At 55.0% G+C, this 26,535-nt stretch overlaps 1 protein-coding gene across 3 annotated transcripts in view; it reads right to left on the reverse strand.

Annotated features, from left to right (window-relative positions):
- Positions 1-893: 893 nt before the first annotated feature.
- Positions 894-26,535, reverse strand: part of Adgrl1 (adhesion G protein-coupled receptor L1) — a 40,943-nt gene continuing 15,301 nt past the window's right edge. Inside the window, exons 2-23 of one of the 3 annotated variants that reach the window (XM_027406172.2) lie at positions 25,718-25,879; positions 22,081-22,294; positions 18,079-18,188; positions 10,784-11,584; positions 9,692-10,006; positions 9,208-9,311; positions 8,804-8,989; positions 8,543-8,581; positions 8,228-8,411; positions 7,976-8,098; positions 7,349-7,563; positions 6,923-7,093; positions 6,317-6,526; positions 6,014-6,234; positions 5,822-5,888; positions 5,294-5,385; positions 4,698-4,866; positions 3,544-3,672; positions 3,321-3,417; positions 3,099-3,227; positions 2,950-2,967; positions 1,806-2,542 (exon numbers count right to left, since the gene is read on the reverse strand). In XM_027406172.2, the coding sequence (XP_027261973.1) occupies positions 1,806-2,542; positions 2,950-2,967; positions 3,099-3,227; positions 3,321-3,417; positions 3,544-3,672; positions 4,698-4,866; positions 5,294-5,385; positions 5,822-5,888; positions 6,014-6,234; positions 6,317-6,526; positions 6,923-7,093; positions 7,349-7,563; positions 7,976-8,098; positions 8,228-8,411; positions 8,543-8,581; positions 8,804-8,989; positions 9,208-9,311; positions 9,692-10,006; positions 10,784-11,584; positions 18,079-18,188; positions 22,081-22,294; positions 25,718-25,787 (4,401 nt within the window). In that variant the 5' untranslated portion in view covers positions 25,788-25,879. Of the gene's footprint in view, positions 2,543-2,949; positions 2,968-3,098; positions 3,228-3,320; positions 3,673-4,697; positions 4,867-5,293; positions 5,386-5,821; positions 5,889-6,013; positions 6,235-6,316; positions 6,527-6,922; positions 7,094-7,348; positions 7,564-7,975; positions 8,099-8,227; positions 8,412-8,542; positions 8,582-8,803; positions 8,990-9,207; positions 9,312-9,691; positions 10,007-10,783; positions 11,585-12,675; positions 14,557-18,078; positions 18,189-22,080; positions 22,295-25,717; positions 25,880-26,535 lie in introns of those variants that run through there. The other 2 variants (XM_035442562.1, XM_035442563.1) reach the window with 2 other exon arrangements.

Raw genomic sequence — 26,535 nt, forward strand, 5'->3', positions numbered from 1 at the left:
GCAAACCATTGTCTTTGGTCTGGCCCCTTTCCCCCTCATTGATGGGGACAAGCCAGTCCCAGCTCCTCAGAAGGGAGAGGGCTTTCTAGCAGCAAAAAGGGTCCTCCCTAGCCACCCATCCACCTCCTCAGCGCCTTCCTACAGTCCCTTCCTCATAACCCAAAGAGGTTCACGGCAGCAGTAAGCTGAGACCCGAGGATGCTTGAAAACTCATGGCACTTGTGAGGAAGGAAGCAGGGGAAAGACAGGGTGAAGTCAGCGGAGGTGTGATGCCACCTCCGGAAGATGGCAGCAGGATATGCTACCCCCAAAAAACTGGGGGAGGGCAGGCCAGGCTGAAGGGCTAGAGGTGCTTGGTAAACACCTTAAGCCTGGCAAGAGGGCTTGGGGTGGGGGTTAAGGGAAAGTGACCTCTCGCCTGTGCCCCCAATGAGCTCACCACTGCCATCCTGCCCTCAGCCACAGGAACCACTTTCTGCCCTTCCCAGGATGGGATGCCAGCCTCCTCCTGCCTGCCATGAGTTCTGAAGTGATATACGAGAAGCAGGAACTCAAAGGGTAGTGCAGCCATCTTGGCAAAAGTATCTTTGGGTGTGAGGGTGTCTCCTGGCCTGTGGGGCAGGCAGTGAGGTACACGGCCCGGGGGGGCTGACTGATGCAGGGCAGACAGCGCGGAGGTGACGGGACCGGTGTTGGGAAGGACAGGTTCTTTGTTTCGCTGTTGCTTCTAGATTTGTTTTGTCTCTGGTGTAAAAAGCTGCTCTGGCGGCTGCCCACCCTGGCTGATGTACACATACAGGAAGTCCTGGTTGCTAGGGCTGGCCGCTGCTTTGTTCCGGAGAAAGTCCGGGCTGGCCTGGGCTGCAGGTGCCCGGTGGCTTCAAGTGATGAGATTTTCTTTTCTTACTTTTTTTTTGTCTTTTTTTTTTTTGTCTTTTCCATTTTGTTGAAATATTTACAGCAATAGGGGAGGAAGAAAAAGGGTAAGAGGACCCCCCTAGGGAAAGATCCAAACCCAGGACCCACTCCTCAGGGAGCCCCAGACCCCAAATCTGCTCCCCAGATAGCCCAGCCCACAGGACCGGGAACTGCCCAAATATGGCCACCCCAGTAGGTTAGGAGGCCCTGCGGGGAGTTGTGCTTCATCAGGAGTCACCCCAAGGGAGGGGGTCATTGGGTGCACTCTGGGGGTTGAGGGGCAGACTTGCTTGGGAGACAGGGACCAATAGCAAGGGAGAAAGGAGCTTTAGAGAAAGTTCCGCGTTAATCATCAGCCCCCACTGCCAATCCCTTGGGCCTGGGCCTTCCTGTGGTGCAAGGCCCAGTCTCCAGGGCACAGGGAACTGTAGCATGGCAGGATCCTGTCCATCTGTCTTGCTGCCCCACTGCTCCCTTCCGGTGGATGGACAGGAGCAGCTGATAGATTGGATCCTGCAAGGCTCTGGCTACCTCAAAAGTGGCAGCCCCCTACAGACCTAGGGAAGCCTCGCTCCTCCTCCACAGGCAGGGAGTGTCAGAAATTGGTCTCGCCTGCCAGCCTCTCCCTCACTCCTAGGGCCCCTGGGACTTTTCCTCATTGCACTCCCCTAGAGAGGCTGGGGTGTGTGGCTGGTGGAAACCCTGTCTACTAACCCTGGCACCTGGGGCCCAGGTCAGAGCCCCTGAGGGGACTCTGGGGCCCACGGGCTGAGGGGCACCTGGAGAGAGTGGCCCACCAGCCACTACCTCATCAGTCTCTGCTCCCACCAGAGCCCCTCCTGGTTCCCTCCCTGGCTAGGCCCCCGGCCTCTGGTCCATGAGGCCCCTCAGAGACTGGTGACCAACTGCATCTGCCCGTCCCCATCGGGCCCTGGCCCCTCGAGACTGGGGGCTGCCAGGTAGCCTTCATGGCTGGGCCGCCGCACCTGGTAGTAGCCCTGTAGGGGATTCCGAGCCACCAGGGCCGGCGGGCGGGAGGTGTAGTAGATTTCTGGGGGCCCAGGGGGGGCAGGTGGGGGTGGGGGCAGGGCCTCATTAGGCCCTTCGGGGCTGCTGTCCGGGTAGGAGGGCGAGTCCCGCAGGTTAGCCCCGCTGGCATAGAGGGAGTCCCGGCCGGGAGGTGAGGAGAGGGGCCGACTGGTGGCCCCATCCTCTGCCGTGCAGCTCTCTGACTCGTCCAGATCGCTCTGGTACAGCACCGACTGGGCCCGGGGCAGCAACAGTGGCTCCTCTAGGGCCTTGTAGAGAAGTTCAATCTCTGCCCGGTCAGCACCCCCAGGCCCGCCGGTCTCGTCCTCACTGACCCCTGGCACGGGTGGCACAGGAGGCTCCGGTGGAGGCCCTTTGGCGCCCCCACTGGCCCCCCGCAGGTTGTTGTGCACCAGCTCTGAGATGATCATCTTCTCAAAGGCGGCAGCATCGGCCAGGTTCCGGCCTCTGGGTGGCTCAGGTCCCCCATCCCCTGGAGGGAAATCCCCACTTCGCAAGGAGTAGCTGTTGTTGAAGTTGCCGTTAAGGGGCAGGGTATCCATGCCACAGGCTTCCCGGCCTCCCAAGGGGTGCTCTGCAGGGCAGAGGGGGCAGTAAGGATGGGCCTGGTCATGTGGGTAGACAAAGGGCGCTGAGAGGTCTGTCCCAGAGCTCTGGTGTCACTTTCCTCCATCTCACCTGCTGTGGGGTCTGCCGACTAGCAATAGGCTCATGAGGGTGTGTGTACGGGCCAGTTCACCCAGGGTCCCCTCTTAAGTTTCAGAACTCAGCAAGTGGAGACCCGTGTAGCCAGGTACAGCCCCTAGGCTTGGGCCAACCCCTCACTTTCATTCCCTACCTGAAGGTCCCCACCTGGCTGCTGTGCCAGAGCCTGTAGGTAGGGACACCCCAAATTTCTGGTCCCTATGAGATGCTTACAGAAGGGTCTGCTTTTGTTCCCCTCCCCCTTTGGAAATGCTTACAAGAGACAATGGTACTTACTGGGTTCCCTGTAGCTTCCTGTAGATGCCAGCCCGCAAGAGAAGACAAACAAGAGTGAGCTAAGCAGAGGCCCTCAGAACCTGCTCTCCGAGCCTCCCAACCTGGGGCTCTGCTCTTCCCTGGTATCCAGTCAGCCCAAGTGTGCTCACCTGGGGAGTTGAAGACTGGGGGCGAGGAAGGGTTGAAGCCAACAGACTCTGCGATGAGTGTATTGTACGGGCTAGTGCCCCCACGGGGCTGCAGCACAGGGTTAGCCAGTAGATGATTTCCCATGGTACCTGCCCAAAGGAAGGGTCAAAGGTTACAAGGCAAGCCACAGACTTGGGCCAAGGAGGTTCTGAGAGAGGCACCAGGGCCAGGGGACACCTCACCTCGGTTCAGGGTAGGGGTGCTGTTTATGTCACCCGCCATAAAGGAGGACTCTGTCTGTTTCCTCACGGTGTCATTCCACATCCTCCGGATTCGGCTCTGGGGACACAGCCCAAACATGAGGGGATCTCTAGTGTCACCCCACCCTCCAGGATCTTTCTGAGGCTCTGGCAGAGCACTCCTGACTCTTGGCCCCTGCTGGATAGGCCTTCCCTGCCCAGGTACCTGGGTCCCTGTGTAGTATCGGGTGTTACTTCGCATGGCTGAGGTCTTCAGGGAACCGTGAGTACCCCCAGGGGGGGAGCGGATGCAGCAGTAGGAGTGACGCAGGCACTTGCTGTACTCCTTGTGCACCTGTGACAGGGGGCGGTCAGCTGGTGGTGGGTACCTACGTCTTTCTGATCAGTCATCTCAGAGCGGGCAAGCCATAGAAACTGCACTGTCATCTATGTCCCTGATAGCCAACCATTCAGGCTATTATTTTGGCTCATTCTCTTTTCCTCACCACCACCAACTTCCTTATTCATTCCTTCATTCTCCAACTCAACACATCTTTAAGGAACATGTACCATATGCTAGGCACAGGGAACATTATGACTTTGAACTCCTGACCCTCCTGTCCCCCCCCCCCCCCCCCGCCACCTCCCCAGTGCTAGAATCGTAGGCATGCACCACTGTGGCCAATTCATGACACTGGGGATGGAACCCAGACTTTATGTACGCTAGGCAAGCGTTTTACCAATTCAGCCCTCGTGTTGTTTTTAAGATGTTTTGCTTGCATATACATGTGTGTGCCATGTGTGTGTGTAGTGCCCTCAAAGCCAGGCAAGGGTTCTCCTGGAACCATTCCTTGGATCATTACAAAATTCAGTTCTTTCTAGAAAGGTTAAGGTAGGAATCTTAATACTATGACTCCCAGATGTTTGTCACCCATGGCTGGGTTTCACGTCCAACAGGACCACAAGAGCACCCATAGTCCTATCAGCTCTGTGCTGCCACTCCCTTATAACCTGTTTTATTTCTAGAATCTTTTTTTTTTTTTTTTTTTTTTTTTTTGAGACAGGGTTTCTCTGTGTAGCTTTGGAGCCTATCCTGGCACTCTCTCTGTAGACCAGGCTGATCTCGAACTCACAGAGATCTGCCTGCCTCCACCTCCCGAGTGCTGGGATTAAAAGTGTGCGCCACCAACACCTGGCTTCTAGAATCTTTTTTACCTCTGGCTGAATCCTCCTAGCTCCCATCAGACTCAGATGATCCCACAGAAGGCAGGTGACCAGGGGACACACTGAGGTTCCCAGGGGGCACCTGAGTCCCTTCACCCTGGCCTCCCTCCCCTGATAGATCCAGAATGTCCCCAAGGTGAGCTCTGCGACCCTCACCTTTTTCTGTAAGGCGCAGTGAAAGACAAAGATGAAGACCCCCTGGAAGGCGTTGAAGGTGGTGAAGAGATAGGCCATGACTACCGACTCCTTATTGATGAAGAGGAGGCCAAAAGCCCAGGTGAGGCCCAGCAGGAAGAGCAGCGCAATGGCGCCCAGCGCCCAGGACCTGGTGGCCAGGGGGACAGGCAGTCATGGTGCTCACCAGGGAAGATAGCCCAGCCCCAAGGCCTCCGGTGCCACCTAAAAGACCTAGCCTAAGGTTGAGGTGGCCTTGGGAAGGCCTGTTATTTGACACTGAGGGTTGGCTCCAGGTGACAGGTCGTTCCCTGCCCACTTCATCATTCTGATCAGATTCCCAGTCCACTCAAACTCCCTTTGTGGCCCATTTTTCAAGGTGCCCTCAAACAGACTCGCACGGAATCTGCAGTGACAGGCCTGAAAGCACAGGTTGGAGGGACGGCTGCACTTTCTGACCTTGTTAAGTAGGGCCCATACTATGCATAAATACCCTAGAACTGAAAACCCCAATGCATGGTACCAGTGGTGGATAAAGTGTTCCAGAAACCCGGAGCGCCCCAGGGTGAGGGTCTCACTTGATGTTGTCAAGGCGGCTGGAGTCAGGCTTGAGCACTGATGAGCTTCGGATCATCTTGTGCAGGGTCACCATGAGGAACACCAGGTTCACCTGGGTAGCAGTGCAGGAAGGGGCTCAGTCTCTGCTCCAACACCTTCTTTAGGGCCTTCTCTGCCTACAGGGGCCCAAAGTGCCCACTACCTCCATCCATTATTTGCTACCACTGCTGTGAGGTCAAGGGTCATGGCTTAGCCCAAAACAGCCTTGGATCACAGCTGCTGGTGCACTGGCTTCATGCTGGGGACTATGGACTTAAGTCACTCTGGTCTTTTTTAGTTACTGTTCAGGTGCGTGTGTGTGGATTTAGGGATAGAACCCAGGGCCTTTTGCATAGTGGGCAAGTGTTCACCACTGAGCTGTGCCCTGGTCCCTCTGCTTGGTGCTGACAGTTTTTACATTAGTGTCTTGAGAAACTGGCAAGGGGCCCAGGGTTAGGCTCAAGACCAACCTGAACAAAAGGAACCCACATACTTGGAGTGCCACTTACCACAATAACGAAGGAGACGGGTCCGATGAAGCTCCAGATGAAGTAGTTATCCACCCTCAGCCAGCAGCTAAAACGAAACATAGCAGAGTGGAGAGACGCCTGAAAGGCCAGCCACCCCAGCCCTGGCCCAAGGAAAGCCAGCCACTCAAGAGCCAACCAGATGAAGCCCACGGAGACAACAGAGACACTCACGCCTTCTCGGTGCCGTAGCTTCGGTAGTCAACGGCGGCTGCGATGCCTACCACCAGGGCTGGGAAGCAGTAGCCGCCCAGGTAATAGTACTTGGTGCGTGAGTACTCGCTCTCAAACACCTCCACCAGCAGCAGGTAGAGGTGCACACCTTCTAGGCACAGCCAGGAGAAGGCGGCCAGGAAAAAGTAGTGCAGCAGGCCCGCAAAGATGGGGCAGGCGACCTGGGAGGGCAGATCAGTAAGAGGCTATTCCACCAGCTACGGCCCTTCCCACTGCCCAGCCTTGGCCCTAAGAGTGGTTTACCTCATACTGAGTCTTGTCTATCCCAACCAGGAAGAGTAGCTCCGCGAGGAAGAGGTTGATGCACAGGTTCTTGTGGATGGTGTTACGGTCGGTCTGCAGGCCACGCAGGAAGCAGAAGGTGGAGATACAGATGGCCAGACAGACCAGGGAGATGACAATGCCAACCCAGGTGATGACCGACAGCAGCAGCTCATTGATACGGCCCTGGTACTAGGGGACAGGAGTAGGGGGGCACTCAGGGCTTGGCCAGGTGACAGCTGCAGGTAAGGACCCAGGCAAGGCTGTAGGCCACAACTACCCAGTGCTACCCACCCAGCCACCAAGCTGGCCACCACCCCTGTGCAGGCAGTGCAGGCTCACTTCCTCATGCTCTGGGAGGCTTGTGGAGAGATGACAAACGTGACACAAACTTGCTTCTCCAGAGTAACTCAGGGCCAGAGAGGGCCAGATGTAAGGCCTCATGCCCCAGGCAAGACTGATGCCCCCCCAAGCCCATGAGCTGGTCTTGTAAGCATCGTCCATGCTGTGTACTCTCTAGGATGCCATGCAAAGCCAGGACAGCAGCAAGCAGGCCTGCCCAGGACAGCAGAGCGCTGGCCAGCTTACGATCTCTCGGTGAGCCATGAGCACTGCGAAGTTGGTGAGGTGGCTGCAGGCACATGTGGTATGGGTCTTATTGGACTCCACCAGGCGGCAGCCCTGGGTTGACCAGTAGCCCAGCATGGAGCGCTCTGAGTAGTTCCAGAAGGAGCAGTTTGCATTGAAGTGGTTCTTGGCCTGTTACATGGTGGTGGACAGGGTGTCAAGACTGCAAGTCCCATTCCTGCCCTCAATCCAGCTACAGGGACAGTAACAAGAGTGAAGAAGTGCCTGGGGCCCAAGATGACCACCAGCTCCATGGGACATATGGTCCATGGTGAAGCAGAGGAGCTGAAATTTCCCCCTGACTACATGGTAGGGGACATGTAACATGCAGTCCAGGAACAAAGGATGCTGGGACCTCCAGGGAGGGAGAGGTACACTTGAACTCACCTCCAAGTGGGCCACAGTAAAGATGACAGGGTCCATGAGGAAGACACGGCTTGATTCCTTATTGATGGATGCTGCAATGACCTGTGAGTTCACCACCAGCGAGGCACCTCCGGAGCCGCTGGTTCCCGATTCACCGGCCAGCTTCACTGTAGCATTCTCCGTGGACAAGAATAGGCCCAAGTTGTTATACAGGATGAAGACGACCTTGACCACACCTGAGAAAGATAGGCACAGGGAGATACAGTGGCCATCCTTGGCTACACTCTTCTGTCTGGGCTCCATGGCTCTCAGATACACTGGAACTGTGCTGTGGCCCAGGTGAAAACAGCAGCCCAGAAACCAGCTTCACAGGTCCACTGGTCAGCAGTGGTGATGTCAAATAACAGCTCGGTGGCCAGGACACACAGGCTGGCTCTCTGACCCACTTCCTCAGCCTCAAAGAGCACAATGCCTTCTGGAACTAGGACTCAGCTCTGTAAACCCAGGCCTTTGCAGGGCTCTGGGATGTCCATACTAGCAGCAGATAAAACATGATTAAAACACGACTGTTGGGTTCTATAAGTCAAGATCAAGGTGCCAGGTGGGCAGTGTGCACATGCTTTCAGACAAACTGCACGGGACACTGACCGTTGCGGCTGTTCTGCTTGATGGTGTTGGCAGACAGCTGGATGGAATTCTCGCTGGGATATTCCTGGGGGAATACCAACTCCTGCACTTGACCCTCCGTGTTCAGGACAGTCACCTCCAGGACTGTAAGGGCAGGGGCAGAAAGGACATGTCATCAGTGTCTGTGCCCAGATAAGTTTCACGATATACCATGAGACCTGCAGTGAAACCACAGGAGTTGGGGATTGGCCCTGGGGTGGTTGCAGTACTCACCCACATTCTGCTTGGCAGCCAAGAAGCGAGCGGGTTCCCTGACATTGTCAGCCAGCAGGAAGGCCCCCTCTTCCAGGACATCTAAGAGCATGGTGGCTGTGTGCACCTGTTCTGTGGCATTCATGTCTTTCCAGGACTCAAGTGCCTCTGGCCGGAGCAGGTTGTCCACTGTCTCCACCACAGCCTGTGTGTAGCAGGGACAATACCATGAGTCTCCCACATTCTTTAGTTTCTTGAGACAGTTTTAATGTCCTCTCTTCTCCCTTCCAGTCCCAAAGCCCCTCATTCCCACAAACTGTCCTCCACTGGGCTCACCTTGATATAATCCTTGCAGGTTCTCTCTCGCTTATGCATCTAGAGAAGGAGATAGAGGTAGCGACAGGTGGACCCCAGGCACTGCTTTCCCAGTCACAGCACTCAGACTCTGGGGCTCTGACAGATCACTCTTCCAGAGACCTCCTTCAGGAACCCCACCTCTGAGGACTACTCAAGGCAGTGCAGCAGTGAAGCCCAGCAGCCCCCGGGGTACTGCATCCCTTACTGTTCAATGTGGGGTGGCAGCAGGTAGGTGCCTACCTTATTGTAGTTCTTGCCAGCTGACTCGCGCTCAATGGGCCGGAGGGCCTGGAGCTGGGCATCCAGGATGTCTAACAGTTGCTCCATCAGCTTTACTGAGGAGGACACGTCCCCAGCATAGATGGAGCCCCGTGTGTGGCGGGCCAGCTCACTAGCAATGTTGGCTGCATTCTCTCCACTCTTAATCTGCATGAGGCGGGGAGGAGAGACCTCAGGTCTGTTGGGCACTGGCCTGCCCTGCCTGCATAGGCCCTCTTCTTCCTGTTGGTCTTTCCCACACAAGGGTTAGGTAAAAGGAGACCCCTTGGCCCTGGTTATAGCCCTCTATGTCCCCAAGCTATTTTCACTCCTGCTGACCCTGGGCACTGGCTAGCCTGCCTGCAAGGGGCAGCTGTTACTGGTACCTTCTGGGCTACTTGGTTGACCCAGGGGGAGGTGCAGTTGCTGAGGTCAGGGCCCCGAGGGTTCCAGAGACCCAGAGCTGGGAGGCACTGGAATGAGGCAATTCCTGTAGATAGACAAGAAAGCCAAAGAGAAGATGACAAGGGGCCAAGGAAGGAGAAAGGAGACAGCAGAGGACAAGGAGGAGACAGACACTTGGGAAAAGGCACCAAGCAGGCAGCCCACCCTTGCCTCCCAGAGTCAGAACCCCCTAGGTAAGATTCACTATGCAATGTTTTCTCCACTAAGCCAACCTTCCCTGGAACACCCAGAGCACCTGGGCTGCCTATCTGTCCCACATCTGTCCTGAAACTGGCTCTGCTACTTTAGTCTGAGACAGGTAGCCAGACCACCTGCAGCTCCTCAGGTGCTAGGCTGCAGATGGTGCCTATATAGCTAAGCTGTGTCTCCCAGCCCTTCCTGGTCACCTGTGGCCCCGGCACTCACCTCGAGTTCCCTTAGGGCAAGGCCTCTCCACCAGCATACCCTGTTGTGTGGCTGGCCACTGGACCCGCCTGACCTCTCGGGGTTCACAGAAGAGCTCAGGGGACACATGCAGATTGGGGGCTGGAGGCCGCCGGGTGCTGGGTGCTGGCGCTGTGGCTGGAGGCAGGTCAGGTCCCAGTTGGTTAATGGCACCCACTGGATGTGTGGTGAGAGGTGCCCGACGGAGTGGAGTGGTGGCTGCAGGCGAGGCTGTGCTGGTGAGGGGTGTGGGCCGAGCTGTGGTGGTGGTGCTGAGAGGTGGGGAAGTGGCTGGGCCTGGAAGGTAGAGGGTTAGGACAGGGTTACACTCATGCCTAAGGCCCACCAATGTGCCCAAGCACAGGTTTCCCTTGGCACTCTGACATCTTCTTTACCCATTGAGGTGGAAAGGTGTCCTGGGTCCCCTGGCCTTTCTGTGTTCAGAGGTACCCTACATTCATGAGACCACATACTCAGAAGAGGTTAAAAATACACTACTATGCACAATGTGGTGTCTCTCCCAGAGCTGGGACTGGAGATGTGTGTCAAAGCTGCTGGATGTAATCACCTCTCATCTGTGACACAGCCAACTGGGGTCTGGAACCTGGTTACAGCTTCCCTCGGTGGGGACCCAACTCCCCTTCTACAAAGGTTGCCTAAGGCTCTTTAGAGCTCTGGGGCTGCTCTGGGTTAATGATGGAAACACCAGCTGGAGACAAAAATGAGAATACAGTGAGCATGTGGTTCTGCAATCCCTAATCAACCCCACACTACTGTGCCCAGGCAGCACAGACCACTGGGTAGAGCCCAGAGTCCTGGGGTTCAATCCTCCAGAAAGATAATCCCTAGGTCACGCAGTGCATGGATTTCATCTGTAAAACAGTGCACTGAACCCCATGCCTCGAAGATAGTAGATAATTTGAAGTAGCAACTGTGGTAAGTGTGGACAGCGTTTGCCACAAGCTGTGATTTTCTTTACCTCCTAATCCTCAAGAGCTTACAATGAGCCCTACATTCTGGTACCAGGGAGTGAAGGATGCAAAGAACCCTACATCCCTCAAAACCCATCCTCACCAGCACTGGGATCTGGGGGTCCAAACTCCAGGCTGTAGCGCACCACAAAATAGTTGTTCCACACGTACAGCTGGTTGTCCCTGGGATTGTAGTCAACAGAGGATACAAACTGGTAGGGGTTGGGGAAAGCGAGGCTGACTGGCTCCTCTCGGTTTGCATTGGTGTTGAAGGCGTAGTCCACGCGGTTGCCGGCTGCCTCGCTGTCGTCATCCACGTATACAGAGCGCAGCACGTAAAGCACACCACACACCATGAAGGCGTTGGAGGCCGAGCGCTTGTCATAGCCGGTTTCCCACGTGCCCTCGAAGCGCAGTGTGTAGGGGTTGAGCTGGCTCACCACCAGGCGCCCATTGTTACCCTCGGTGGCATAGATGACCCACAGCCCATTCTCATCCACCGCCAGGTCAATGTCGGTCTTGCCTCCCCAGCGGTAGGGCGAGGTGTCGTGGTAGTTGGCTGTGTTGATGACTGTTTCGCCGCTCTTGATGCGGGTCCGAAGGTCGTACTTGACGATGTTGCGCGTGCGCTCCTTGTTGTAAAAGACCGCGCCGTCGTAGACTACAAAGCCGGTGCCATCTACACGGTTGGGCAGTCGGTATGTGGTGGTGTGGCGTGCGGCCACATAGTCCTCCCATGAGGCATATTCAGTCAGTGTGTCTGTGCGGTAGGGGATCCAGGGCATGACGTAGATTCGGTCACCTGCCTGCAGCGGGTCCTTGCACCATGCACCAGACTGGTGCTCTGACTCGTGTGTGGAGGTGGGCTCCAGCACCTTCTGCAGGGTCCCTGGGCACACGAAGACTGGACCGGGTGGGTGGGTAGGCAGGGAGGAGGTGGGGAGGAGCAGAGGCAAGGAGAGAGGGGAGAGAGAGGCAAGTTGGTCACACGGTGGGGGGGAGGAAACCATGCTGTCCCCTCCTGCTGCTGCAGTCATGGTTGCTTGGTCGGGCTGGTGATGGGAAGGGGGTTTGTGGGCGGGGAATCCCGCCCTGCCCATCGGCCCCTCTCCCTGGAGCTGCGAACCCTGGAGACCATCAAGAGCAGGGTTAGTGTGGGGAGGTGGTGCCCTCTTCCCTTCCTCAGCTGCTAGAGACCCCACAGGCTGGGGACAAAGGATTTGGCCAGAGCTCTCCCAGAGTGGGCATGAGGGGCTGGGAGGTGGGGACCTCTGCTGCAGTGGCACCTAGCCTCAAGGTTCAGGCATCAACACCCTGGCCTCTCTTCTCTGTCTCTGGGAAGAACTAGGGGCTGGGATCCCATCCTTCACCAACCATGCAGGGATGGACTTTAAAAAACAAAACAAAACAAAACAAAACAAAAAACACTTCACTTTCTTCCTCCAAAAGCTGCAAGGTAGAGTGATGTTTCCACACCTACTCTGGCAGGGAGGCTTAGGGCTGTCTATTCTCTCCTCAGGTCCCTGCTGCTGTCTGAGGAAAGGATGGAGGAAGCAGCTCCCAGGTTAGGCTAGGGAGAAGTCCAGTCCTGCCCCAGCCGGCAGGGTCTCTGGTGGGGTCAGGCTCAGAAGCACACTGACACTGGTGCACAAGGGTGGAGTGGGGACATGGAGAACGACAGGACTCCCGGGACATTTGGGGAGAGGGAGCTGCGCAGAGGGAAGAGAGACAAGGAGGGGTATGTGTGTGTCCACAAGTTCTGGCTCCAAGGGAGGCGCTCTGGAGACCACCTGGGAAGAGAAGGTTAGTGCTGGCGAGGAGAGAGGGGGGTGAGCAGAGAATTCACTCCAAGGCCCAGGCCCGACTGAGAGTCCCTTCCAGGGGGCAGTCCCAGGTCCAGCTCGGAGGGGGCAAGGGAGGGGACCAGGTGCTAGGATAAAGCCCCAGCCCACCCCAGCCGGCCCCCCACCTCCCCTGCCCCGGACCCCGATTTACCTGTGGCCATCCCGGGCTCGGGAGGAGGGACCAAGGCAGCGCTGATGTCAGAAAGGTGGGGGGCCCCGCCCCACCCCCCCATTCCCTGAAAAGAGGAAAACCTCGACTGCATCTCGTTGGCACCACTGGCCTGCCCACCCTTGCCCCTCACAGCCCAGCACCACCTGTTCCTAGCCTACCCTAGTGATTCAGCAGGTCAGTGAGTGCCCCCCCTCCCTTTTCCCAAGTGCTATGGGACAGAGGCCCTTCCCTCAGGAGGGCTGGCACCTCCCTCTCCTTTCTCCATGACAGAATCCACAGGCAGGCCAGGGCTGCAGGGTGGGTGTTTGTGGACCTACAGTGAATTCTCTGCTCCTGCTTGGTCCATCACCAAAGCAGCTAGCCCCAGGGACACAGGGAGGGCTGGACAGCTTGCCCACCATGGTGGGCAGCTTCAGTAGTGAGGGATCCTTGGGTAGGAGCCAGGCCCAGGGCCTATTTTCAGCCTGGCTCATCAGCAGGCTAATTTGGTTGGAAGAGGGGAGCAATCTGTAGCCCCACCCCCACCCCATTATAGTGCTAAGGGCAGCTTGGTTCTAGGTCCCTAGGCCCAAGGCAGCCGGTAGCACAGCCCCTGGAGCAGGAGTTAACCCTGGGCTCTAAGCCCTGGTATCCCCATCATCAGTTATGTCTGTACCCTCTGACCAGACAATCTGGCCCCTGCCTTTTTTTTCTGTTCCCCAGGTTCCCCCTCTAGCCCATAAAAACCCCTGCCAGGGGTGTGTGTTCATGACAGAGGCCTGAGCTGGTCAGAGGGTACCAGGGGAGGAAAAACACAGTTAGAGGTCATCCCAAGGAAGGGGAAGAGATGAGGAAGGGCCTGCCGGGGGCCTTGGGCAGCAAGGACCCCAACTCAGCACCCAGCTCCCAATACCTCTTCCCTTCCCCAGCCCGACCCAGAGAGGAGATCCAGTGCTGTAGTTCCAAGCCTGCAAGAAGAGTGGCTAGTGCAGGGCTGACTCAGGAGAGCAAGGGAGGGATGGTGCCCAGGCCTCTGAGATGGGCAAGGCGGGAAGGAAAGGGGAGGGAGCAGCTCAGAGGGACCCCACCCACCTCCCTGGCAGGGGATCCTCCACAGACCACCTTAATTTCAAGGCAGAAGGGACCCTGGGGGTCTCATTGTCTTTCCATTGCCTCCTGCCCTATTACTAGCAGGTCACCCTCAACTCCCTATCCCATAATAGAGAGACACACCTACTACTGTGGGACTCCCTGCAAGAAATTATGGTGCCTGTGGAAGTCCCCAGAGCAAATCTGTGACCCCACCATCCCTCCCTCGTCCTCTCCCACATCAGCCCGGAAGAAACCCTGACTGCAGCTTTGCAAGTGTGATGAGACAGAACCCACTCCGCCCTCTCCAGGAGCCCCACCCCCACCCTGGCCCAGGGTCCCAGGGGCTTGGGATTGCTGACAACCCTCCCCAGTACTGGACCCGGCTGGTCAGAAGGGGTGGTGGGTGAGGAAACTTGTTCTCTGTGCTCCAAAACAGCTCTGGGCCTTGAAACGCCAAACCAGAAGAACTTAAGCCACCAGGAGCCAGAGAGAGATGAGAAATCTGGTCCCCCAAAGGAAAAAGTGTCCCCTCCATCCCACCACCCTTTACCAGAAACACTTTGCAAAAGGTACAGGGGGACAGGAGAGGAGAGAGAGAGGAGGAGAGAGAAAGTAAGAGGGAGGGAGAGAAGGAGAGACAGAGAGAGACCGAGGAAGAGAGACCTCTACCGGTGCCTGTGGAGGCTGGGGAGCCCCTCCCTCCCCACCCGCCTGGATGCTTACACATTTCTCCTAAGGGAGGCAAAAGAAATGAGAGATGAGGTCAGGTACCCTGCAGGGACCAGGGACCAGAAGAGGTGCAGAGAGAGGAGAGAGAGAGAGAGAGAGAGAGAGAGAGAGAGAGAGAGAGAGAGAGAGAGGGGTGTAGGAGTGGGGTGAGTATCTTGCCCAGGCTCAGAGAGGAGCTCCGGTGAATATCTGGAGGGTGGAGAAGCCCGTGGCCGTGACCGTGGCCTTGGTGGTGCTGCAGCACCAGGGCCAGCCCAGCTGTGCTGGGAGGACACCCGGGGCAGGGAAATCACTGGACCAAGTGGGGGTGGGGGAGAAGAAGGGGTGGGAGGAGGGGCGGGCCACATGAGTATGGTACAAGGTGGAACAAAGTGTGAGTTAGGGGTTAGCATTGGTAACAGTGCGTTTACCTTTCTGCTCCACTTCTACTTTAAGCATCGGAAGAGAGAGAGAAAACAAATTGAAAAAAAATGTGCAAGAAAAAAAAAGAGAAAAAAAGATTAAATTGCTTTCGTTTCTTTTCTGGCCACACGCCCCCTCTTCCTGTCTTTCCTCCTGTTTTCCCAACCCCTTCCGTAGCATCATTTCAGCCCCCACCCCCAAGTTCCTTTTTCTGGGGTAGGATGGGGTGAGAGGGTGCTGAGGAGACAGTGAGAAGGGACAAGGGAGACACACAGGAGGGAAGAGACGAAAAGACTGGGTATGGTACGGACAGGCAGGGGTCAGAGCCCTCAGGTAGGAGGGCCCCGGGGGTAGAGAGGAGCCCCAGCTAGGAGCTGAACTCTGGCTAGAGGGACACCAGGCAGTGGGGAATATAGGAACCACAGGGCTCCTCTCCACCCTGTGTGCTAATGTCCTGTTAGAACCAGGGGCCAAGAGGGGTTTAGTGTCTCTGGGGTCTGGGTACCCTTCCCAGCTGAGAGCACAGGCTGAGCCCCTTCCCCTTTGAGTAGCCCCACCTGACTCCAGTTGTGTTCCTCTAAGCCCTCCAGACCCCCAAAACGCACAGAGAGGGCAGCAGAGCCAGACACAGAACAACAGAGGCAGGCAGGCAGGTAGGTGCCCCTGGCCTCGGACAGAGCCAGGGTAGGGGAGACAAGAGGCATAGAGTTGGAGGGAACACAGACTGGGCTGGACAGCATGTGGCAGACAGGCTCCTATACTCTGGGGGGGGGTGCTCAAGGTTCAGCTGCTCTGCCCAGTTCACCAAGGGCCCAGGAGCCCTAGCTGCACCCTGCCCTGCCCACCGCCCTTGATGACGCACAGGTGGCACCTGGGGAGGAAGGGAGAGTTAGGCTGTGCTCAGCTGCAAAGCAAATCCAGTGTTAGTCCGAAGTCTGGGGTTCCCACACTCCAGTGATCCCCCATCTGTGGGATCCCTGCCCCCCACCCCTGCCCCCCCTTCACCAGCACTGGGGTCACCTCAGCCTCTGAAGCCCAGGGCCCTGTGGCTGACCAGACTGATCCCCTCCAGACACCCTGCTTGAGTTCTGCAGGGACTCTGGCTCCCCAGCGCCGTGCCCAGGACCTAGCACTCAGGATATGCTCAGGGAAAGTCATGAACTGTGTGTCTGGCTTCTCTTTTTCCTAGCTTTAGTTATCCCTGAATCCCAACCCCAATTATCTAGGGGGAGGCAGGAGATAGTTTAACTGGGCATTCTAGCTCTGCCTGAACAAGAGCACCCGTGGGCAGCCCTACCCATGACAGCCACCTGTGTGCACACTGCCTTCCAAGGCTCAGGGTTGCACCTCCTCAGTCTAAAGCTGCCATCCCTGCCCTGCGCCACCTTCAACCCCACAACCCATCTTCCTGGGTTGTGCTCCTAGGCTACAAGGGGGCTTTTCAGGTCCTCTAAGTTACATCCCAGGACCTGTGGCCTCTTCTTTTTTTCTTGTATCTTGGTTTGATCTTTGGACCTGGACCAGGGACATTTTCCAGTCCTGTGTCCTGTCTGCTCTGGAGTTAGGTTTGTTATATGTTGCTATTCTTGTTTTGATTACCAAGGCAATAATACTAACTAGTTAGAAGCGAAGTGTAGTCACAGTGACAACAACCAGTGCTCGTGAGGCCTTCCAGGACCCTGTCTACAGCTGGGGAAACTGAGGTTCAGAGACGAGAAGCCACATCGAGGAGCCCATGCAGCTGCCGTTCCCTGAGAACCTATGGCCTGGGGCACATAGTAGCTTGGGTCCCATGCTGTCTCTTTTCCTTGAAGCACTCCAGGCAGGCTTTTGACCCCCTCCCGCATCACAAAGGAGTTAAGAGGCTCAGGTGGTGGGAAAGATGTCCGTACCATCACTGAGCACATCTTGAATCAGGCTCGGGGATGGGCGCTGGGGGGTGAAGTCGCAGCCTCTGCCTTCGGGGCTTTGCTCCTGGGAGCAGACTCTGGCCGCAGGGCCGAGCGATTGTCACTCCCGATCTCCAGGACTCACGCCTCCGTCTGCAGCACCCGGAGAAATTTTAAGTCATTTGCTGCAGGTTTCAGAGCCAGACAAGTCAGGAGCCATAGTTGAACCTCACACCACCTGCCCAGCCCTCTGTCCTAGACACACGCTGCTTCCCGCCTCCCCCCTCTGCTGCCCCAGCTGCGGTGGGCAGTGTCCCCAGTGCTGTGGGGAGGCTTCGGGGAGCAGATGGGCATCCCCCTCAGGCACTGAAAGGAAAGGGCGGAGACTAAAAGAAGAAAGTTACATAGGCAGAGAGTGATCCTGCTCACCCATCATCCCGGCTTCACCTGCGAGGAGAAATCAAAGGTTGGAGGGGTGGCGGTGGGGAAAGCTGGGTGGGAGGGGAGAGGAGGCAGAGTTATGAGGGTTCCTACTCCCCTGTCCCCTCACTGGGACACCCCAATGGTCCTGCCTCCTCCCCTTTTGTCTAGAGGCCTTCCCTACCTCCAGACTGGCCATGTGAAGCCAGGTGAGAGGACGGACGGGGCAATGGGAGGGACGAGAGTGGACAGGAAGACTGGTGATGCTAGGGGTAGGCGCTGTGGATGAGCAACCCTGTCTCTATCTGCTCCCCCTCAGTCAGATGCAGGATACTCAGGCTTTTGGCTCCCCAAAATCATCTTCTTGGGGGTACTATCATTCCAACATGGCAGTACTTCCTTTGCAGACAGGAAGTTCTCAGGGTAATAGATAAACCAACTAGTAGTTAGGAACCTTGGAAGATCTTTGGCTTTCGTGATGTGGCAGGGGTAAGAGAGGATGTGTGGAAGAAAGTGAGAAAGGTCAAGTGTGTCCATGGGCAGGAGGAGAAAGGGAGGGAGGTACAGTGGTCGGAAGGCCAGAGATGCCAGCATGCTGTAGGGGTGTGGCTTGAAGGGCTTTAGCAGGTAAAGGTCATTGAGGAAGCAAGGATGGGCAGGTGACTAGAATTAGCAGGAGGGGACAATCTGTGGGAGAGCAGCCACCAAAAGTGGCAAGTGTCTGTGAAAAGAATGTGTCAAAATGGGAGCAAGCCTGCTAGCCTCTGTGCCCAGCCCCATGGATGAGTGCACACATGTGCCGGATCAAGGTGCTTTTCCCTTGCTCTGTGGGGGAAGGGCCCAAGACAGCATGAGGAACAAGATGACTCACTGTAAGGGACACAGTCGTACTGCACCTCCAGGTACTTGTAGGTTCCAGGGCAGGGGTCAGGAAAGGCGTCAGAGCCGGCCACCACCACACACTGGGTTCGGTTATTACACCTACAGAGAAAGGAAAATGGATTCAGACCCAGAAGGCTCCAGGGTCAGGAGGCAAGCATACAGCTTCAAACAGGAAGGTGTATGTGTGTGTGTGTGTGTGTGTGTGGGGGACAGGTAAGGGAGGTGGGAGTGCTGTTTTGCTTCCTGCCTGCTTTCTTTCCCACAGGCCTCTACATCTGTGAGGGAGGTTCTCCTGGTTATACTAGTACATCGTTGACATTTTTCTTTAAATTGAATTTAAAGCCCCTGTGCCATGACTAAAAGAACACGACATCAGGCGTGATGGGCACCTCTGCAGACATAGCGTCCACAGAGGACTAAATGCCTGCTGTGCCTACCTGGGCTCTTCCTGTGGACACTGCCATGCTCTGCATAGTGACTGAGATCTGTAGCAGTACAGACAGAAAGGTGCTTAGCTCTCCACCAGGGGTCCCTGACCCCAAGTCCTTGCCAGCCTCTTAGGGGTCTGGCTAGTATGGAAAAGGAGGCCTAGTTTATAACTGGAAGATGCCATCATAGGCACGTGTCTCCCGTACCGTCCCACCTGCAGGGGCATCTTCAGTTCCAGGCGCCTGCTCACCAGCCCTGCTTCTTCACACTACTTATTATTATGGCAGCATGTGCCCAGGCAAGGCGCCTGCAACGGTTCCCCTCACTGTCAGCTAGACTGGGTTTAGAACTGCCTAGGAGATTGGTTAGGTAGGCTTCTAGATATGTCTGTGAGGGTCATGCCAGAGGAGACTAACCCAGGTAAGCAGATTGGCCCCAAGTGTGAGAGCTCCAGTCCATGCCTGAGGGCCTCGACTAATGCAATGAAAATAAGGAAGGAGGAAGGCAGCAGAGTGCCCACACTTGCCTCTCTATTTCCTGGCAGCCATAGTGTGAAGAGCCCTTGCATGTGACACGCACGCACGCACGCACGCACACGGTGATGGACTGAACTGTGAAACCAAGAGCCAAAACAAGCCCTTTCCTCCCCAAGTTGTTTCCATGAGGTGTACAGTCACGATCACAGAGGAAAGAAACACAGCCAACACTGGCCCAGGTCCTTGGAGTGGGCAGGCAAGGTATGTATAAGTGGTATGTACCTTGAATCTGCCTCTAGTTATTTCTGGGACCAGGAAGTGCAGAGAAGAAAACAGCAGAAGGCTGGGAAGTGGTGGTGCACACCTTTAATCCCAGCACTCAGGAGGCAGAGGCAGGTAGATCTCTGTGAGTTCGACACTAGCCTGGTCTACAAGAGTTCCAGGACAGCCTCCAAAGCCACAGAGAAACCCTGTCTTGAAAAACAGAAAACAAACAAACAAACAAAACACCAACAAAAAAGCAAAAACTCAAAAAACAAATAAAGAACTAGGCATGGAAGGGTCTGATGTTATCTACCCACCCAAATCCTTTCTTTAAAACATAGCAGTGGCTGGGCAGTGGTGGCCCATACCTTTAAGGCAGAGGCAGATGGATCTCTGTGAGTTCGAGGCTGTCCTAGTCTACAAAGCGAGTTCCAGGACAACCAGGACTATACAGAGAAATCCTGTCTTGAAAAAACAAAAACAAAAAATCACCACCACAACAAATAAACATAGCAGTGGCCTCATACAACTTAGCAATGACCCCTACAGAATTTATAGCAAGAGTGAACACATGTCCACAACTGCATTGCCCACATCCACCAACAGGGGGAGATAACACAAAAGTCGGCCCATGGAGGAATGGCTGAACAAAATGTGGCCTGCTTGAGATGGTATCGCTGGTAAAATGTGGCCTGTCCACATTATGGAATGCTATCTAGCCAGGAAAAGGAACACGGTGCTGAGTCATATGGCAACAATGGTAAGTCTCAACAGTGATGCTGGGAAAGGCTGCACAGGGCAGGCTGGCAAACCTCTGGGCAGAGAACACAGAGCAAGGCCACAGGAGACTGTGGAGCAACTGGCCATGGGTAAGGGGCTTCCTTTTGGAGCGATGGGATGCTCTGCAACTAAGCTGAGGTGGTAATGCATAAGACGTCCCGAATCTCAGGGGTGAGTGTGGTCCAGCGGCAGAGTACTTATCTAGAATGTGCAAGGGCCCTAAGAGGCACCCCTAGCACCCTGCTTTGCATCCCAGACTCCCCTGGAGAATGAGTGTGGCATCTGTCTTTAAGGGGTGGGACTTTAAGGAGGTGGAGACACTAAGGTCCAGCGAAGGTTTGGGCCAACTATCCTGTGGTATCTGTCACAGCAGCTTAACTGTGTCTCTGAAGGACAGAGTGGGAGCATTAGGAGAGGAAACAAGGGTGAGGGCCATCAAGCCCTTCTCCACAAGGTTCCCAAGGCCTCATCTTGCTCCCTGGCCCACTCATCACACACTCGGCACCCTGTGTGGAGGTGAACAGACATGACTGTTCTAGTTGCTGGAGACTGTGGAGAGGAACCAAGGTAGGGGGTGAGGCCTAAGTGGACAAGGTGTCAGAAGAAATGGAGCGATGGGCAAGGCAGCTCCGGCCCTGTGCACCCTGAATCACCCATCTTCCCCATGTCCTATGAAGCTCTTGGTGTCTTCCCCTCCTCCTCCTCCTCTTCCTCCCATGCTACAGGCCGGGGAGTGGGCCCTGTACTCTGACCTCTCAGGCATCAAGCATTCAGTGAATGCCTGCTGTGGACCTGGCTATAGCCCTAGTGGTAAGGGACAAAGGTCTGTTGTCCCTGTAGGGCCAAATGGATTAGGGTTAAGGCGGATAGACGATAAAATACCAAACAAAGACAAAATATCTCATGGGAATGTGGGTGGAAGACAGAGCTCTAAAGGGATCAGGAGTAGGGAAGGGGCCTGCAGTTTCAGAGTATGTAAGTGTTCAGTAATTACAGGGACAACATTCTAGGCAGAAGGAAGGTAGGGATATACTCATGTTTCTAGAAGAACCCAGAGGTTGGCTTGCCACTTCCAAGCTAACAGGACTGGTCCCTGGGGCCCATAGACCCTGTGGGATATGACCAAGCAGAACAGAAGGCTGGGAGCAGGGGTGCAGATGATTTTGCAGCAATGAAGACTGAACCCAGGCAGCACTCTACAACGAGCTGACATGCATGGCTGGACGTCAGCGGTCAGGGCAAGCCACACAGCGCATGTCTAGCCTTGGCTTTAGCAGAGGAAGGTGGGAACCCAAGAATGTTCCAGCAAAGGGATAGGATCTGACTCAGGTGTCCACTGATGCCTGCCACATAGGAAGAATGGACTATAACAGACAAGAAAGAGCAGGCAGGAGGCCCTTTCCCAGGAATAGGAGCTTGTGGAGAAACTAAAGGCTCTAGAGACCCTGAGTATTCCAGTAGGTTGCACAGCTTCCTGTGTGGGCTGCCCTAGCCTGGGACACTCCTCAGTCACACAAGCATACTTTATTCACATCCACACCTGCTCAGAGACACAAACACAAGCTTCACATCCACACACTTATACTCACATGAAATCACCCTCTGCACATGCACAAGGACAATTTTGCACACAAAAGCACCCTGACACACACACACACACACACACACACACACTGAAAGCTACGAATAGCTGTCTTTCTTTGGGGAAGCACAGCTTTGCTTTGATTCTGCAAGCTTCCACCTGCCACCAACAGGTCCTGGAATAAGTTTCTGGAGGTGGCAGAAGGGATGAGGAAGCGTAGGTGGCAGTGGTTCTAACCCTGTGGGTCACGACTCCAAAAGGGGTGCGCGCGCATATCAGATATTTACATGATTCATAACAGCAAAACTACAGTTATGAAGTAGCAACAAAATAATTTTATGGTTGGGGTCACTACAACACAACTGTATTGAAGGGAGGTTGAGAAACCACTGGTCTGTGGGGGTTACTGAGTTGGGGGACACTGTCTGTGGGACACATGGAGGTCATCAAGGAGGCTCACCTCTGTGACATGATTTTGAAGGCATCGGGCAGGTAGCACTGCACGTTCTCCATCTGGAAAGGGTCGGCATCACAGATCTTATCATCCGTGCGCCCGTAGTTAGCGTTCTCCACCATGATGACATCACTGCCTGGGCACCGAAGCTCAATGGGGTAGCCTTCACATGCTAACTCCCGACGCATCAATCCAAACGGGAGCCCCGCCCGGCTCAGGCCTGCACAACAGTGGCGGACAGTTGAGAGGCTGGTTATTTGGATCTCAGGCCTATTAGGCTGTAAAGTGGCTCTGAGTTTTAACCCCTGTGGAGGAAGGGATAACCTGGCCTAGACAGAGCTGACCCTTCTTCACCCTGTTTTAAATGCCTTGCCTGGTAAGAGTAAACACTATGCTGGACATTGTGGGCCAGTCACAAATGCGTGTCCCCAAATCCTTTCAAAACAACTTTTTACATTTGTGTGTATGTTTGAGGGTGGGCATGTGGAGGTCACTTGTACTTTTTACCAGCGGTACTGGGGACTGAACTCAGACCAGGCTTGGTGGCAAACACCTGAGCTATCTTAGTAGCCCTGTCCCTCAAAACCTTATGCTGAATTGAAGAACTGAGCCTCAGTACTTCAGAAAGTGACTATACTTGGGGATAGGGTCTTTTGGGGTTTTCTCTCTCCCAACCCCCAACTAAGGCACAGTGTCATGTGACCTAGGCTAGCCTCAAACTTGCAACATAGCCTTGAACCGACTTTCCTCCTCTACCTCCCTAGGACTATAGTGTGTCACCACACCTAGCACACACTTGTGCACTTGCACACACATGCATATATACTTCTCTCTCTGAAAGCCTCAATGTAGCCTATGCTGACCTTGAACTCACCAAGTAGCCCAGGCTGGCTACAATCTACAATAATCTTCCTCCTTGACCCAGCCTCACAATCGCTGGGATGATAAGTGTGCACCAGCACATCTGGCTTGAAGATAACATTTTTTTTCAGTGGAGATCAATTTAAAATCAAGCTGTGAAAGAGATCCCAGTGTAATCTGTCAAGGTCCTTACAAACTGGGAGTACTTGGGGTATATTTTATTGTTATTGTTGCAATACTAGTAATAGAGCCCAAGGCGTCAAACACCTCAGGCAGCTGCTCTGCCTTTTGAGCTCTCTCTTTATTCTGAGATGGTACCTCACTGGCCTGCTTAGATTGTCCTTGGAACTGTGTTCCTCCTATTTCAGCCTCGTGAACAACTAGGACATCAGGGCTGTGCTGTCATTCTGCACTGAAAGAGGGGACCCGACACACGTGTCATCCAGGGCAAGATGAAGTGCAGACATGGGGGGAAGGGCACTACAGCAAGCAGAGGAGACCTCAGCAGGAGCTAGCTGGGCTGGTGCCATGATGGTAGGCCTTTGTTCTCCTGATTGGTAGGACGAATGGTGGGATGAAGGCTGTGGCAGTTTCAGCAAACAAATCCCTTGATGACAGGACTTAGGGTGGGGCCTCTGGAGGGGTGGTGGCTGCCATGAGGGCCATCAACCAAGCCTATGATGGGACTTCTGTCGAGACTGGGGACACCAAGACATCCAGTCACTGCAGAACTGCACAGATCTTTACTATTTCATGTCAGACACCTTCACCAGACCAGGTTGAATCTGTCTTCCCTTTGCAAAAAGCTGTCCCTAAGCACAGGAGCTTCTGTGGATGTTGCTAATCCTTTGAGTGAATATCAAGTTAGCATTTGTCACAAGTGAGAGTGGTCTGGAGACCTCCTACCGCTACCACACAAGGAGTGGACTGAACCTAGACAACCATTCTATCACTGAGCTGTACCTGTTTATTTATATACTGGGAATAGGGTCTTGCTGTGTAGCCTAGTCTGGCTTGAAACCTGGGGTATTCTTGCCTAGCTTCCCCCAAATTCTGAGATTACAAGCATGTGCCACCATGTCTAACTTTTGCATGCTTAAGTTCAGACAGCTACTACTTGATGACTAGTAGTAGCTTCCTCAGGCCTTGTTTTCCCAAGCTGTAAAATGGGGCACCCATCCACAAGCCACAACCAGACATCAGGGAGTCTAAACCAAAGGGAGTTTTCTTTGTTTTGGTTTTTTTTTTATTTTAAAGATTTTATTTATTTATTATGTATACAACATTCTGCTTCCATATATATCTGCACACACAGAAGAGGTCACCAGATCTCATTACGGATGGTTGTGAGCCACAATGTGGTTGCTGGGAATTGAACTCCGGACCTCTGGAAGAGCAGTCAGTACTCTTAACCTCTGAGCCATCTCTCCAGGCCCCTTGTTTTGGTTTTTGAAACAAGCTTACACATAGCCAGGTGGCTTCAAAGTTTAAGTAGTCAAGGCTAGCCTTGAACTCCTGATCTCCCTAGCCCCCAGGTATGGCAGCACACTCAGCCAGGGTTTCCGAGCATCCTGCTCCACACCAGAGATCTTCACATGAGAGGACTCCCTGTGACAATCAGAGCCACACAGTACAGCAGCTCTAAGTCCCCACTCTGCTGCTTCCTGGCCTGGCTGGTGGCTCCAAGGAACCTAAAGGGTCCCTGGTCTCTCTACTACCACCAGAGGTTAATCTACAGTTAACATGCTGACAAGATGTTCATTTTTCCGTTGTTGAGTATTTCTCAGGACCCAGGGTTGAGGCTGCAGCCCAGCCACACTGAGTGCACGAAGGTGGGAGCTGCAGGTATCTGGGGCAGGCCCCCAGCTTGAAGTAAGCTAAGCACTATGAAAGATGCTTGCACTATGGGCAGAGCCCAGCCAGCCCCTCTTCAAAGATAGGGTCCATCTAATACTGACAAGAGTCCCAGGGGTTGTAGCAGCCAGGCCCTTGGGTTTCTGGGGGTGAGCAGAGCCCCAGTTGAGAGAAAGTTTCCCATGTGCTCCTGTCTTGCCATCTGCTTCCTCCTCTAATTTTAGCTTCCCTAGTCAGGGAGGGAGGCCGGGGGTGGAGGGCTGGCTCACATGGGGCTGGGGGTGGAGGCAGCCCCTCCTGGCCTAACAGGGCCTGGGCCCGGAACTGGAGCACTAGGGAGATTGGGTCACCAGCCAACAAGACCCCGCCAAGGCTTCAGAACAAGGCTGACTTTCCAGGACAGGACTGGCAAGGTGGGGAGGGGGACCCTCTAGGAAGGGGTCAGGCCAACAGACCCCTTCTTTACTTCTATTGCCCTGCATACAACTGGTACCCAACCTGAGGATGGTAACTAAGTAATGTCAACAGTGGGCAGCAGGCTTGGGGCACTAATTGTGGCATATGCAGGATCCCAAGCCAGAGCCGGGTAATTAGTTGTTTTTAAATAAACGTCAGCAGGCATGCTTTAATTAAGCCTTGGTCCCAGTGAGCCTCAGAGATGTGATGAGTGACGGGGGCGGGGGGAATAGCTGGCCCCCCAAAGGCCTGTCTTAGTCCTAGGTGTCCCCAGGCAAGACAGCACCTAGTGCACCAGCCTGCTGGGAGTTTAATACCCCTCAGTGGTGCCTGCCAAGGATGGCATTACCAGGTTCCCCCTGGCCCAGTCCAGATTCATCTGGGGTGGTGGCTGTGGTACACAGAGTTCACATTTCTTGCCCTCCTATCTGGGTGGGAGACCCAGCCCTTCCCTAGCCCAGACAGCACCTACCTTGGGTAGCAGAGGTGACGAGGACAGTGGTGATACAGAGACTCCAGAGTGCTGCAGCCAAGCGGGCCATGGCGAAGGCCAGGGGCGGGTGCAGGGTTCTCAGCGGACTGTGTGTGGGGCCTCGCCCCGCATCACCAGGGTACCACGGCCTGGCCCACCAGCCTGAGGGAGGACAGCAGAATGATCCTGGGCAGGAGCTGACCTTGGTAAGCTCAGAGGGAGTCTGTCGGCTAATGGTGAGGCCCTTCCTGGACTGCGGTGACACTGCCCTGTTCCAGGGTCACTCTCACCAGCTCTGGTCCCTCTTTTCCAATGGAGAAGCTTGATGGGTCAGCATGGCTGAGCACCCACCCACACCAAAGCCTCTTCAGTCTCATCCCTAAACCCTGCCCCTGCCCACTCCCTCCACCACCAAGTATCCTCATCCCTCAAGAAGGGCAAGGGGTTCCAACCTGATTTCAGCCTTGGCTTTGGGCAGAAATCCAGCCCCGCCCCTACCCTCTGCTTCCTGTCTCTCTGCTCTGGCAGCTAATTAGAATCCAGCTGGCTGGCGCCACAGATAGGGGACCAGGGACACCCAAGTCCCCTCTTTCCTTTCTAGGGGACTCTCGGGGTGAGTTGGAGACAGGCAGGCGGAGTGGGAGGAGAGGAAGTGGAGATCAGGGTGTTACAAGCTCCTCCTAGGACCTCAGTTCTGACTTGCTGTTTCTCCCCTACCCTCTGTTCTTGTGATGTCCACACCCCAGTTCTCAGGGTGGCTGCAGCCTAGAGCCATCAACCTCACCTGACAGCAGAGGAAGCACCATTGTGTGTGTGTG

Source organism: Cricetulus griseus, chromosome 3 (genome assembly GCF_003668045.3).
Source record: "Cricetulus griseus strain 17A/GY chromosome 3, alternate assembly CriGri-PICRH-1.0, whole genome shotgun sequence".
NCBI classification, from domain to species: Eukaryota; Metazoa; Chordata; class Mammalia; order Rodentia; family Cricetidae; genus Cricetulus; species Cricetulus griseus.